This window comes from Asterias amurensis, chromosome 3, assembly GCF_032118995.1.
Source record: "Asterias amurensis chromosome 3, ASM3211899v1".
Classification (NCBI taxonomy): domain Eukaryota; kingdom Metazoa; phylum Echinodermata; class Asteroidea; order Forcipulatida; family Asteriidae; genus Asterias; species Asterias amurensis.
The window spans coordinates 27,171,986-27,187,992 of NC_092650.1; the positions used below are offsets into that span (position 1 = coordinate 27,171,986).

At 37.9% G+C, this 16,007-nt stretch overlaps 1 protein-coding gene across 1 annotated transcript in view; it reads right to left on the reverse strand.

Annotated features, from left to right (window-relative positions):
* LOC139934457 (uncharacterized) overlaps positions 1-5,754 on the reverse strand; it is a 53,014-nt gene extending 47,260 nt beyond the window's left edge. The window contains exons 1-6 of the mRNA XM_071928700.1: positions 5,158-5,754; positions 3,071-3,202; positions 2,519-2,650; positions 1,766-1,900; positions 1,145-1,282; positions 83-208 (exon numbers count right to left, since the gene is read on the reverse strand). Coding sequence (XP_071784801.1) covers positions 83-208; positions 1,145-1,282; positions 1,766-1,900; positions 2,519-2,650; positions 3,071-3,202; positions 5,158-5,221 — 727 coding nt within the window. The 5' untranslated portion in view covers positions 5,222-5,754. The remainder of the gene's footprint in view (positions 1-82; positions 209-1,144; positions 1,283-1,765; positions 1,901-2,518; positions 2,651-3,070; positions 3,203-5,157) is intronic.
* Between the last annotated feature and the right edge of the window lie 10,253 nt (positions 5,755-16,007).

Genomic DNA, 16,007 nt, shown 5'->3' on the forward strand with positions numbered 1-16,007 from the left:
TGGGAAAGATAAAACCATAAAAAAGAACAAGTTTTTCTGCCTCTATTGAAACATATTGAAGCAAACCAACTGATAATTGTACCTTCACAAGTTCCAGCATTATCTGTGAATCCGGAGAGGCAATTACAATCAAACGAGCCGACAGTATTGGAGCAAGTTGAAATGGATGCATCACAGTTATCAGTAGAGGCGCTACATTCATCAATATCTGGTAAGAATTGGAGATAATGATCATAAGTTTATTAAAAGTATGAGATAATTGGCCATATACATGTAACCATCACCCAGCAGATAAGAGCACTGGACTCCAGCTCTGGTGTTTCCAAAGTGTGGGTTCGAGTCCCTGACGTGACACGTGTGTCCTTAACCCTTTGGTGCACAGATTCATTTAAAAAAGAAAACCAAAAACATCTTTAACCGTGTTTTTTTAAAATTTGTTAACAATCGCTCTACACAATCGGATGATTGCCGTATGTATTATTATTATTATTATTATTATTATTATTATTTGGTTTTTTTAAGGAGTGCCCCCTGCAAAGACAAGCATAATATCCCATAGGGATAGCTAAGTGCTTGTTTCAACAGACCATTCCAAGATAAAAAAACAAGAAGAAAAGAAAGGAGATACTGGTTATTGGACTATGCCTCACTCACTAAAAAGTGATGAGAGACATATATGGTGTTGTAGTTTTTAAGTTATGACCGTTCATCACAGTCCAATTTGAATGTGTTTTGGTGGTCGCTAGCGACTGCCTTGTGCACCAAAGAGTTAATCAAGACTCTAAAGCATTATCATCCTTCGGCTGGGACGTAATTCAAGCCTTTGATCCCAGCTGTTGTTTAATGCGGGTAAAAAAAAAATGGAGCCGATTTCACAAAACGCTAGGATTACATGTAATCCTATCTCGAGTTAGAAAGAGTAACTCGTTGACAGGTTACTCGTCCTAACTTGCCTATACTTAGGACGGGTTCAATGCGCCCTTCGTCATTGGATACAGAACTTAACCCGTCCTAAGATTAATCTTAAGTTAGGAAGAGTTTAGTGAAATCGATAGCAGTGCACTTTATCACAAAGAGAAGGGGGGGGGGGGCAATTAATTTGAACATCAATAATAAAATTGACATGCAGCCTGTGGTAACTCACCTGAACATCCAGTTCCACCATTAGTGCCGTCTCCTTCATAACCAGTAGTACAGGTACATGTATAGGACCCTACAGTGTTGGTACATGAAGCTAGAGAGGTGACACAATCATCCGTAGTGGCTGTGCATTCGTCGATGTCTACAATATAACCAGATTTATTAAAGAGTTTGGGTATTTTTTTCTACGACACAAAACACATTGACCACAGATCTACATTAAACTTACACAGTTTGAAGATACTGTTGGTAGAATGCTTAGCTGTAGTGCTTTATCTCCATCAGCCTGGCCGCTCAAGTCTACATTCAGCATCCCACACTACTCGCCTCATAGAACCTTACTCAATCAAGCTTCTTAAGCATGTTAAGTCGGCTTCAATTCGCAAATTCTCACATTTTTCTCCACACACCTGGAATATACTCTCCACCTCAATCATGAAATCCAACTCTCTTCGAACATTCAAGAAGTGAATCATACATTATCTGTATCCTATCTAATGCGCTGACGTAGTGGCGCTATACGAATGCCCTATATGTGTGTATCATGTTTAAATATGCCTACCCAATAAGGGATGACATACAACACTACACATAGGTGAATAAAACAATCTCGATATACATGTACCTGTGCATGGTGACCCACTTGTTCGGCCATCTCCTGTGTAGCCAGCCGCACACGTACAAGTAAACGAGCCAACTGTATTAATGCAGGTAGCTGTTGTCTCACAATCATCAGTAGAGTCAGTGCATTCATCAATATCTGGAAAAAATACGTACAAAAAATGTTTGTTAGTGAGGAGGTTTGCTGCACTCCGCTGCTTATGGCATGTATGGCATTGGAAGTGAGTGGGAAGACCCTTGATTATGACTAATGCCGAGTTCTATGGCAACCTGTCAAAGGTCTTGGAGAAGATCAGGTCTAGACGTCTAACACCCGTTTCAGACAGGCGCTCCAGAGTTGCGCCGAACCAAACTCTGAATCAAGTACATGAAAAGTTTGATGTCTGAAGCAGTTAGGAGCGACTGGAAGCGCTAGAAGTCAAAAGATAGACTGTTGCAGTCTTTCGGAACGACTCTGGAGCGTCTTGGTTTCAGACATTGATCTTGTCATGAGCCGAACCTAATGTAAATATTATGTTAAATTCACCTGTCTGAAACTAAAATTTATTTGGGTTGACCTAGAGCTGCTCCTAATCTATTTGGTTCGGCCCGACTCTGGCGCCCCTGTCCGAAGCAGGTGTAACCCTTGCTGGGCACTGCGTCATCAGGCATCCAGAGATACCAGCATGTAGGGTGATCCTATGGGAGCCAAAACATGGACAACCAAGCAGAGAGAGGCCAATCAACATGATCAAGAGCATGTCTTAAAAATGTTTACCTGCGCAGTTTCCAGTGGTTCCATCCCTGTCGTACCCAGTCACACAAGTACACATGAAGGAACCCACAGTGTTAGTGCAGGTGGCTAGGGTACCGTCACAGTTATCCGTGTTGGTCGTACATTCATTGATATCTGCAACAAAATGTAAACTCACATTTTAAGGGCTATCTATTTTTTTGTTTATAAATATTATTTATTTATTTGTTATAACAGAAGATTGCCTATCATCACAAGGCCAGATAGCCACTTTCAGGTGAGAGCTACACGTAATTTATTGGGCTGTTGATGATCCAAATCAACTGCCACCAGGGGAACGTTGCCAACTACTCCAGGGGCTGAAACAGGGTTACCCCATTCACTGTCCATAAGGATGGGTACCATCCAGTAGGAGCCTGGCTGGTAGAACAGAATGCACTACCTTCCCATTTATTTACATATGTACAAAGCAGCACAATTATGGTTAAATGCCTTGCTCAAGGCACCAAGTGTCATAACCGGGAATCGAACCCACACTCTACCGATGAATGAAAGATGTTTTCAAGTTCTACAAACCTGTGCAGTCATGTCCATCAACTCCTTGTGTGTAACCAGTATCGCAATAACACCCGAATGATCCAATTGTGTTATTACACAAGCTTCCTGACTCTACACAGTCGTGCGTTCCTAATGTACACTCATCAACATCTAAGATCAAATTAAAATAAGGGAATAAAAGGGTAGCGACAAGTTCTTTCGTTAAAAAACATACAATTATAGACACTTTGACAATTGAAAATTCGAGGTTTGAAGTATTTTCTCAAAAACTTTGTGAAGAATCTGTTTGATGCGCGTGCGTGCGCTTAGAAATAGATTACACGCACGCGCTTAGAAACAGATTTCGCGCGCGCTTAGAAATAGATTCTGCGCTGTTACTAGTAGCTACAAATTGCGCGTTCCGCGTGATAATATTGGCGTATGCACACACGCCCAACATGCAAGGGCATAACAATTTAAAACATAATATTTCCAAAAAATTACATCACAACTAAACAATGATAACAAGAAAGAACAAAATAATAAGACACACGATGTAAAATGTTGCATCAAAGAAGTAAGACTAGGACGACATGCAAGCATGCATGGTCATGTCAGACGAGTGCGACTGCAAGCATTAGCATGGAGGAAAAAATTAAGATTTTTGAAGGAAATGTCTTTGAAGTTTGATTTTGAATCAAAGTTTGTTCGTGAGCTTAGCCTTAGCATGCTCAGCGTCGTGTGTACAGACAAACGAATATGTACAAAACGCAAGAATCAACAACAATAATGCTCCAGTCGACTCGCCCTGTGTGGGAATGACCTTGCAAGACTTATCGACTACGGACTAGTGCAAAAACTGCAATGAATGTTCCCAAGGTTCTTCGCTTTACATGTTCACTCCTGCCCCTGACTGAGTCTTCATTCACAACAAAATGCTATAAATGGTACTTCTAGAAACTATTAAGGCTCACAGGGGAGCCTTATAGTTTCTAGAAGTATCCTCCTCTTACCAGTTTTCACGGTATTATGCCTTTTTCTTTGAATTGTAGAAAAAAATAATGATGCCATACATATCAACCGATACCCTTTAGAATTATCTTCATTTGTTAATATGAAGTATGCAATCATGTATTAAAACTTGATGGACATTGAAATGTTCACACCACACACTGATCTTCGATGACTTCATCTGGCCCCATTTGTTTTGAATTTTTTCTGTTTTCACGGCAAACGAGAAAGAATGGTTTCCCCGTGAAGCCATATATGGAAGAAACATCTGCAGTGACTACAAGTGTTCTTTGAGACTCTGTGTATGACTCTATAGCCAGCAGTTGTCTTCATTTTATTCAAAATATTTTTTTATTACATTTTAAAAATTACCATGGTAACTTGCAAAAAATAAAAAAAATAAAAAAAATTATATTAATAAAAAGTGTGAATAATTACTGGCTTTCAAATCTGATTTTTGTTTTATTTATTTTTAATTTTATTTCTTAATGTTCATAATAAAGCGTATAAATAAACAGCTGATGTTTAAATTTTACTATTAATAATAATATTGATATATGAGGTGAGGCCCGGCTGAGGGTTAAAAAATAAAAATCTCCAAAAATATTAGAAAATGATGTTTAATTTTAAGGGTAAGGCACCGTAATCTTTAAGCCTCTGTATTTTTTTTTCCAGAATGCTCAGCAAAATATTCAGTCACATGATTTGATCATCATGAATTGTGAATTGAAATAGTAAAAGATTTGCCACGATTTTAGGGACACCTCGAAAACAGGTTTTATAAAGTTATAGTTTGTAGAAAATAAATGGCACATGGTGACATACGGTTCATGACATGAGTTATCATACTATAAATAGTATTATTATCAGATTATTGTGGCTAGCTGACTGATAGTGATAGTGAAGAATAATAAATCCTTTCACTTTCTTTATCTAATTTTGCACCAAATGCTCAATAAACAGAATGATGTAAAGTACGCTACTCACCAAAACTTCCGTGTTCAATTCCCCAAATTCTATAAACCGTGCGGGCCGGATGGTATTTTGTTACATTTTGTTTACGATTGAAACGCCGCCTCGAAGTGATAGGGCGCCACCTGTTGTTCGTTACTTACCTGTCTCGCATGTTGTGCCTTCATATCCAGTTGCAGTACATGTACATGCGTACGAGGGAACCATACCGCTGTTGTCGTCTACACATGTTCCTCCATTCTTACACGGTGACCAAAAGCATAATGGTGCAGCTGGCGAGAGAGATTATTGTTAAAATTTAGTTTCGAAATAAATATTATCATCAAAAGATAGTAAAGGACTAGGTTGGGGACAATCTCTGATTAATGAAACTTAATTAAGTTATCGTTTCCCCACTGAATTGTTGCATATTGTGCAGAAACTGCAAAGTGGTACGCGTAAACTGCAATAACTGAAAGGGGTGTAAAACTTGACACCAAATTGTCACATAGACACCGAAGAGCGAAATAAATAACACCATAATAATAGGGCGTTGAAATAGCTCCAGTATTGACATATATTTGTGAACTCATTATCACCGTATGTAGGCCTAGTCAGTTTTGATTTCTGATTGGTTTATTTAATGTGACGCAATATCCATGGTTGATTATTTTAGACACCCCATCAGTTTTTGTAGCTTATGTAGGCCTACTATGTGGGCAGGTGGTTTGCAGTACTTACTATGGCCCCTTTTGATAAAAAAAAAAAAAAAAAAAACACGTTTAACAACAATTAAAGTTGCTTACCTTCATTCACCTGTTAAAATGAAGCATAATAATATGAACATTGTACACTTTATTACAGTAAATTATGCAAAATAAAACAAATTTGAGTCAAAACATCTCACAGTGCCAACAAGCAAGCATTGCGCATGAGTCGCGCGCGCATCATTTTTGAACATTTTGAAAATTCAATCATTAGTCTTCAAATCAAAAAAGAACAAACAAAAATGCAAGACATAAGCCCAATAATAAGTTTTAAAAATGGCGTTCTGATGATGTGATGCTTTCGACGTGGGATGAGAAGTGTCCATCAGCATTGGTCACCACCACGTGACCTAGCTATATACACCGACATCAGTGAAGATGGGTAGGCTAGTCAGTCAAACATCCCAACCCCAGTCTGTTGGACATTCAAAAGAAACAAAATTAAATGATGTTACCATATGTTTTCCCGGCCAATATCATTCAGTTTCATAATGCATTCAATTTTATTTAAGGGCATTCAATACTTAAGTTGAATTTCTACTCACATTCAATTTTTACAATATTGATGAAGCATTCAAATTAATTGACTTACCGAAGCGAAAATGATTTTGCGTTTTCTTGTTCGTTTTTGTGCAACAAATTTCAACTTATTTGCATTCCAATTAAGGGTAACTTATTTTGGCTGTATACGATGGGAATTTTAGCTCCTTTATCAGCACATAACTTGTCCTTTATCCTTTCTCTCTGGTAAGAGTTGTTTGTATTTACATCAAAATAGGTTTTTTGGTCAATTTCGGAAAATGAGCAGCCAATAATTTTCATGCGTTCGAATTAAAGCTATTTTGCCTCTCCAGTTTTTACTGCGTTTCAAATTCAGAATTCGGTCAATCAATTTCGTTTTGATGCATTCAAGTTCCTAGCACACTCATTCTTTTTCATGACACACAATCATCATTCAATTTAGCAAAGCTGGTTCGACTAGAGATTTTGCTGATTTAATCAGTTTCAATTTCGTAAAGAGGCAATCAATTTCGCTAAACGAGGATTCAAATAAGTATACGACTAAAGAAATACGAACAAACAGATAAACTGTTAATATAAGGCAAGACTGTTTCGTACCTTCACTTTTAAGTCAAGCGAACCTTTTTTTCTTTATTTTATGTTTCCAGTACAGTTTACCTGGGGCCCCATAAGGTGTTTTTCTTCTTAATTTTTTTTTTCGGGAGAGCTTTAATGGTTAATGTGAGCAAGACCTGATAAATTAAATACACATCGGTGTATATGGGTAAAAACCAAAAATTAATATTCTTTATCCCCGATGCAAATTTAACATCTGTTAAATGAATGTGCTTAAATATTTTTTGAAATGTTTTTCTCGTTGTTGTTTTTTTTTTTTTAAATAACAATATTGGCCAACCATCAATCTTGAAGACGTCTTCAGGAAAAAAATTCCGAAAACCTAGATTTACCTATATTTACATTCTCCTGAAGACGAGCAGAGTATACTGTTCGAAACGTCGAGACCCAACCGTCTCTTTTCAGAGCCAACACTCACCCTTAAGAGATTTACACATGGTTGTACCTTCTTGTGTTTCAACACCATGCAAAGCTTCAAACAATACTTAACCATGGCGTGCCAGACATCTTGGCATATTATTATGTTCAAGAGTGGCAAAAAAATTAACCGCACGCCTTTCAAACTCGTAAAGGAAACAAAAAGTTAATCAAGCGTTTTTAAGATTGCACAAATTAATTCCAGAATTGACTTCCCAAAAATAAAATTGAATGACTAAACGCACGCGTCAAAATAAATCCTGCGAATTTGAATGCAGCTTCGATGAATTGTTAATGTGAACTATTATTTTGTCAAATCGAATGACGTTAAAGTAAAATATTTGACTAGTCTTAAAAAAAAAAATCAAATGACCCTTTTCAGTAGCATTCGATTTCGTGCGAAATAGAATAGGCTGGTGGGTAAATTGTCTGCTCATTTTCCGAAATTTACCGAGAAAACTTGTATTTACATCGAAATAGTTGTTCCTTTTGCGTTGTTACCCGATAACTTTGAAATGCAATACTAATTTTAGCCTTGATACGTATTTTTGCCCTGGTTATGTTGTCTATGTCTTTATGTTAATGTCAGGACCATTTCGAATTAGAATTTTAACAAAACGTTTGAAAGGAAATACAATTTTAAAATCATAAGGGTCGTTATTTAAAACGAAATTATTGTTATTCTTGAATGTTCCAACCTGTCTCGCCCCATATTATCTACATTGTTCATTGCTCTGTTCCTACCTCGGGCAGCCATCTTTATAACCCAAATTGCTTTGGTCTTCACTTTGAGAATAAGTTTCCCTCATAGACATTTGGAAAAAGTTTGCTCACAAAAAGGAAATTGAATGGTTGACCAGGTCTTGCTATACTGGCTTTTACTATTGAATGATTCTTGCGGGCAAGTGAAATTGAATGATCTGATTTGACCAGTGAATGCTTTAAACTAGTGGATTGAGTATTCGCTTTCGATTTCAAAATAAATTGAATGAGCCAGAAGTTAAAATTAGTGAGTTTTTGATGAAATTGGCCGGGAAAACCTATTATCACAATAGGTCGTCCACTGTCAACACAGTTATCCTACTGTGTTGACAGTGGACGACCTATTGTGATCATAATGTCAACTTCTTATTGGCAGGCTGGTCATAAGTTGTACACATTATGCTGCCAATGTTTGCCTTATATTCATTGTTTATCTAATTATTTCACATAAACAAGTATTGCAAAATTATAATTTCACGACTTATAACTTTATTGGTACAACTTCAATTTATTCTCAACGCACGACGATACGTGTTGCTCCTTCAGCCTGAGTTTGGCTTACGTTAAGTGGGAGAAAATGTTAGATAAGCGCAACTGGCAAAAGTACTAATCACATTATTTATGCCTACAGATTATAGACATTGACAGGGTGTGATACACAACATCCATTAAGTTATATATGGGAATGATGAGCTGCACTTACCCATAGCAATGTTGTTCATGAAACTGAAGCTTATTTCCGCGTTCTTGTTGGGGGTTTTGAGCGGACGACCTTTTACAAAACATCTCAAAGAATTCGAAAAACAAAACAAAAGGGAGGCGAGGTTGACGGAGCAAGAAACTGCAGAAACTCAAAGTTGCGTAAAGATAATTTTGTCAGGGGACTAAGTGTTTCAGAGGCTGACCAGTGACGCACAAAGAGGCAGTTGCTAGAGATAAGACGTTTGTAAAACAATCAATAATGGGTTTCAGAGTATATATCGATCTTGATGTCTTTGTAAAGAACTCATTCAAATGGAAGAGGGAGGAAAGCTGTAGTATAAATGCGTGGCAAAGGACCCGGCTTGCTTGGCTGATCGATTGTAGCAAGGATACGAAATAGCAATTAAATGTAATGTAGTTTTAAGACGCAAGGTAAAAAATTTTACTGTGGGGTAATGGTAGCAATGATGAAATAACTTTAATATTCAGGTTTTGTTTTACCCATATACGCCGATGTGTGTTAGCACTGTATACTCAGTACTCACCTGAGTAGAGTTCTGTGAAAAAAAATCACAGGCATAATAAAAAATACTCGGGTGGGATCCGAACCCACGACCTTTTTCAACATCTATGAAATAAATTTAGCTGTCGAAGTTCTTTTTGAACTGGATTTGTTTTACTACAACATCGTTTATCGAAAAATTAATCATGTTTAATGAAACAACTCAAAGGCTGATACACTTTGAGTTCACATCAAAAAAATAGATACGAATGCCCACTGAAGTTATAAAGAAAAACAATATTGAGAGAATAGTTTAAGGAAATAAGAGGTCATGTTGGTAAGAAAAGATCGGAGCAAGATAATAATAATACGGCTGCAGCTCTGCAGCGCCCTCTCTTGAAAGTCTTGTATCCAGAGTAACTCGCTTCCCGTAACAATGTTAATAATTCATTTAATCCATAATCCATAATCGATTACAAACAGCGAGTATTCTTGGCAATTGATTGGTCCTTGGGCCCACCGGGTTTGGCTGTCAGAAAGTCAAAACACTTACAGGGGGTGGCGCTATTTGTGCTGTACGGAAGCGTTGAAAGGTCTTTGAAAAAGACAGTGAAAAAAAAAAAAAACGAAAACGTTTCCATTTATCATCATCACCATCATCATCATCAAGTCGAGCGCCATGTAGAAAAGCTCGAGCCTGCTCAGTAATCTTTGTCCAGATGTTCCGATCCAGCATGCAGGAGCAGAGTTCTTCAGCGCTGGCCAAACCGGTGTCTCGTTCAGTGTCCGTACGAAGGAAAGACATCTTCTCCCACGAGAAGCCTTGTGGGTGTGGGCTCCCGGAGGATGGTTTGGCAAGTTTCCATATCAGACGGTCATTATCAATTTCTACCCGCAAAATAATTTGTCGCGACATGTGCATCCGCGGTATGAAGTGCTCATTTAAATAAGTAAAAATAATCCAGTTTATATTACGCAGGTAATTAATGACAACAAAATCAATATGGTGGACGGAATCTCCGGGGACAGATTTTCCTAGAACACTTTAACTAATCTAATTCGTTTGATATTGATTAGAGAACAATCTGTCTTAACTCGGTCTTTGACATCATACAACCTCAGCCATCCGTCAACAAACAAGTAGACAAAAAGTAATACAAAAAGTTTAACTTGATTTATGTTTAAATTATTTTAACATGTATTGAATCGTTCGCTGCTAAAAAAAGGATTCGAACTTCCTCTAGCTACCGGCCAACCTCGGTAGTCTATTAAGACACTGCAGCTCTAGAATTGCAAAGGTCGTGGGTTCGAATCCCACCCGAGTAATATGCCTGTGATTTTTTTTCCACAGAACTCGGGTATACAGTGCTAACACACGTCGGTGTAATAAAATTAATATTAATAATACAAATTATAGAGAAAAAAGGAAATTGCTAAAAAAATTAATAAATGGGGGGGGGGGGGGTACATCAAACAAACAAAACACTTTTGAAATAATTCGACACCTGCCAATACAAACAGTTATGCTTTGCTAAATTATTGTATTCTGACATAATTCCATCTCTACCAATAAATAATAAGATTTCGATGAGCGACAGCTAAACATTATACCATATCTAAGTCCCTTTAATGAGTCTTTAGAGACAATGGACACTATTGGTAATCGTCAAAGACCAGTCTTCTCACTTGGTGTATCTTAACATATATCCATGAAATAACAAACCTGTGGAAATTTGAGCTCAATTTAGTCGTAGAAGTTTCGAGATAATATGAAAGAAAAAACAACTTTGCCTCACGAAGTTGTGTGCTTTCATATGTTTAATTTCGATATTCGAAATCAAATTCGTGGAAAATTACGTCTTTCTCGAAAACTACATCACTTCAGAGGGAGCCGTTTCTCAGAATGAAACCTCTCCGATTACTTGTTACCAAGAAAGGTTTTATGCTAATTATTATTTTGAGTAATTACCAATAGTGTCCACTGCCTTTAAACTATGCATACTCTGTCGTAATAATGTTTGAAGATGACAACAGAACTTCGAGGAGAGGATTAATAATATTAACAAGGTACAACAAAACAATTATTGTACGCTGCAGTTTGGATCCATAGGTTGTGTACACCCTCGGGGGGAAAATGGCACTTTCAACTTCGCCTCGGTGTCATTTTCGCCCTCGGTTGTACAAAACGCCATGGCCCCCGCCACAGCGTGCAACAATATTGTACAGTGTCTAAAGGCTTAAAGACACTGGACACCGGACACCATTGAATTATGCTAACTACTTCACGCATGCGTACATACCCTATTGGTTGGCAAACGCCATGGAGTTGTGCACTAAGCAGACGCGCAATCGCGTCTGCGTCACGCACCCATTAGCCGCCTTGTACAAAATAAAACAGCCCGATAGTCCCTCATTTTGCCAACCAAAATGTAAGTGCGCACGCGCTATGTGCAATTTACATATTATTTCATAGAAAGGGTCTATTGTCAAAGACCAGTCTTCTCCCTTGGTGTCTCAACATACACACAAAAATAACAAACTTGTGAAAACTTCAATTTGAAAACTCAATTATTGATCGTCGAATTTGCGAGATAAAACACCCTTGTCGCACGAAGTTGTGCTTTCAGGTGATTGATTTCGAGACCTCAGCTGAGGTCTCGAAATCAAAAACTACGTTACTTCAGAGGGAGCCGTTTCTCGCAAAGTTTTATACTAACAGCTCTCCAGTTACCAAGTAAGTTTGTTAACAACAATGGAGAGCTGTTGATAGTATAAATTACTTTGTGAGAAACGGCTGGCCCTGCATAGTTTTTGAGAAAGAAATAGTTACTCATTAGAATATTCTAATCTGAGTAAGATTTCAGGCCCGACGCCGGTCTCAGGCATCTGAAAGCACACAAATTTATATGCAACAAGGGTGTTTTTTCTTTCATTATTTTCTTGCAACTATGATGACAAGGTTTTCACAGATTTGATATGTAAGCATTTATGTTAGGAAACACCAAATGTAAATACTGGTCTTTGACAGTTAAACCAAACGTGTCCAGTGCCGTTCAAGTACATTCAATACGTGACAAATCTGAATCTATACTAAAGTATTCAAATACTTAAAATATTAAATTAGGATGAACCAATCAACAGTTTAAACCTTTCAAGCTTATCTAATAAAATTCACCAAAATACACCAAAGATGACTCAATTTGTGCCTTAAAGTGGCTGACTATTAAAAGCAATAAATAATGTTTTGATAATTCAGGAAGCAACTTGAGAAAGTTCTGAGTGATTACGGAGATACCATGATGGTGTGTCGAGCTTGGCTGGTGCAGCAATCAGTCACTGATTCACAGCGGAACCTTGCAGATGTAGGGTATCTTTCTCTCACAGGTTTTGGTTTTCCAAAAACCTCTACGGAGAGACACACAGAACTGTTGTTTGCTTGAATGGAAGATCACATAGTATGTTCTATAGACGCATGCTTTTTTTCTAACTTTTTTTAAATATATTTTACTTTAGAGTTTATGATAAATACCTTTACCACTAAAAGTAATCCCAACGACCTCAATAGACCTTATGCATTGACGTCATCCAGCCGCCATCTTTGAGGTCAAACGGTGACAAAACAATCGAAACGCACATAGATTGGCCTATGAACAACCTCCTTTTGACCTCAAGGCGAGGGCGCCGTACTGAAATGACGTCATGTGCATAAGGTCTATTATTGCAAATTGTACATTTCTTTATAGACTGAAAGAGTTTTAACAAACAAGTTTTTTTTATTGTCAAGTATAGTATTAAGTCAAAGTTGCGATTTGAGAAGAGTCCAGTCCATGTTTGCGACTTGAGAGGAATTCATGCCAGCATGGTTACGACTTTTTAGAGTTGTCCAGTTTGATGAAGTGACTTGAATTAAAGGAGTCCGTCAATTATTGCGACTTTAGAGGAGTCTAGTCCATGGTTGCGACTTGAGGGGAGTCCAGTCCATGGATGGGACTTGAGGGGAGTCCATTCCATGGCTACGACTTGAGAGGAGTCCAGTTTAAGTGACTTGAGAGGAGGCCAGTCCATGGTTGCGACTTGAGAGGAGTTCAGTTTAATAAAGTGACTTGAGAGGAATCCAGTCCATGGTTGCGTGGTTGCGACTTGAGGGGAGTCCAGTCCAAATTTGAAACTATACTAAAGTATTTAAATACTTAAAATATTAAATTAAGATGAACCAATCAACAGTTTAAACCTTTCAAGCTTATCTAATAAAATTCACCAAAATACACCAAAGATTGCGACTTGAGGGGGGGGGGGGGGGGGAGTCCCATCCATGATTGCAACTTGAGATGAGTCCAGTACATGGTTGCGAATTGAGAGGAGTCCAGTCAATGATTGCGACTTGAGAAGAGTCCATGGTTGCGACTTGAGGGGAATCAAGTTCATGGCTGCGAACATGGGGAGTCCAGAACATGGTTGCGACTTGAGAAGAGTCCAGGTTAATTAATAATTATTTGTTCTTGGGAGGGGCGTTAATTTTACAGATGAAGGAATACATTTCTTTGCAGAAGTCGTCGTTCCACCCAGTTTTTCCTTTATAAGAAATGAGATTTACGCAATCTTGTCCCGGTTTAAGATTGTTAGGCTGTTTGTTGAAACCTCCATAAGGGTTAAGCCACTGCGTAAATTTAGTGGCACTTCCATCGTTAGACCCGATGAAAGTGCCCTCTTTATCCATATCGTTGTATCCGATCCAAGCCCGGCTTTTAGGACCATAGCACGGCGGAGAAGTTTCTTTCCACAGGTCGACCACGAACTTGTTTTCTTCATCGCTGTGGAAGGTTGCGAGCCGACCTTGGCCTTGTTTACAGTCAATCTTCTGGCATTCTTTCTCGGCATCTTCCCATGAAAGATACGTGGTTTGGAACACGCGGTAACAGAAAGGGTCGAAGAAATGATAGTTTTCTGGGCAACGACTACGGGAGCTGCAGTCTTGGGCTATTCCAAGACCAACCAACTGCAACATCAAGAACGAAACCTTCCAAAAGGCCATCATTACCAAACTGTGTCGTTATTATAGTAGTTGAATATCGTCTGCTTCGGAGAGTGGAATGTGTGTGTTGAATGAGAATAAACTAAGCCTTTTAAAGCATTTTGATGCTTTGCTGAAGCCTTGGGGCGACATTTTGTAATTAAAGCATGATTTAACGAGTGACAAAACTTCCGTTAATGATGTTTATTGTCGCTTTTGTTACCCTCGATCAACAATGCTTTTCTTGTCTTTTAACGGTTTATTACATTTACCGATAAATCAAGTCCATTCTGACCTTGAATTTCTTGAATGACAGATGTATTTATTCAAACAGGTGATGTTTTTCTTGCAATGGACAAAATAAATCACAGCAGGTAAAATAAACCAGATGTTTCATTTTAATTTCAACTATTATTGTATTTATTTCTATAAACATAATTATTTTCGATTACAATTTTGCTAATTTTTGTTAACAAACCATTCATTATACAAAAATGCTTTTCTTAAAAGTGTCGCAGTTTTTGACAGCAGCAGAGTGCGTCGCTGATTAATCGTCGATAAACTAACAGCTGCTAAAATAAATGAGCCACCAGTTAACGTATCCAAGTTTGAATTCCACTGTCTTATCACGATAACTTTAGCGCAAAATAATAATGGGAGGGCACATTGCTTTGATGACAGTTTTTAAAACTTTTGCTTTACCCTGGACGGCCCCAGCCAACAAAGAATTATGTCCGAAGATTTAAAATAATGTTGAAAAAATCATTTATATCTGGAAGTTTGCATTTTTACCAAAAAGTCTAAAGTCAAACTAGTTCCTTATTCACAAAGTCCTTTTAGAAAATTAGTTGTGATTTTTAAGTAATCTTCATGAGTGTAGGCTCTTCACCATAACCAAGAAAAAAAAACACCGAAATCTAATGTAAGGGTTCACTCGACTTCTTCCTCCATTGTTTTAGCCTAATTAGTTAGTATTTAAGAGTGTGTTTTTTTGTGCCGCGGTAACAGCAGAACTCTATAGTTAGCAGCAGGATGAATTCACAATAAATGAAATCGTCATGAATTTTCTCCGTTTTGACACAGCGATAAAGCAATGTAAAGTTAGTTGTAAAAAACAAACATTTACTTTAAGAATGATTGTTCTTGTATAAAAAGTTAGCTTGGATTTATTTATAGAGTCACCCATCACTGTTTGTCAAGCCTCACACTTCATCTTCGGTGTTCACAGACTTCCTCCAATGTACTATCTGACGGTAGACCCAGCGGAGTACAAATCAGTTATGTGCTGACCCTCAAAATTGTCTTTATTCTAGACAGATATGAGAGCCCTGTGTGCGATTTCATAAGGGCTGTAAGCACACAAATTTGCTTAGCGTGAAATTTCTTCCTTAATAATATTCAACAGATGGAATTTTTGTTAATAATCCTGTTTTTATTTAGGAAGAAATGTCATGCTAAGCAGATGTTTGTGCTTACCGCCCTGATGAACCTGGGCCCTGTAAACTGGATACAGTGCACAAATGTTACCCATTTATGATCTTGGAGTTGTTGACTCCAAACTTAAGGTGTTCTGGGTGAAGCCCTTAACAAAGTTTGTGAAGGTCAGTCACATCGGTGTATGGGTGTTTTATTTAGAAGGAGAATAACTCGACGGGCCTTGTGTGACTCCTCAGATCAGATGAGTGAAGAAAAAAAGGCTTCAAGAGTCAATAAATG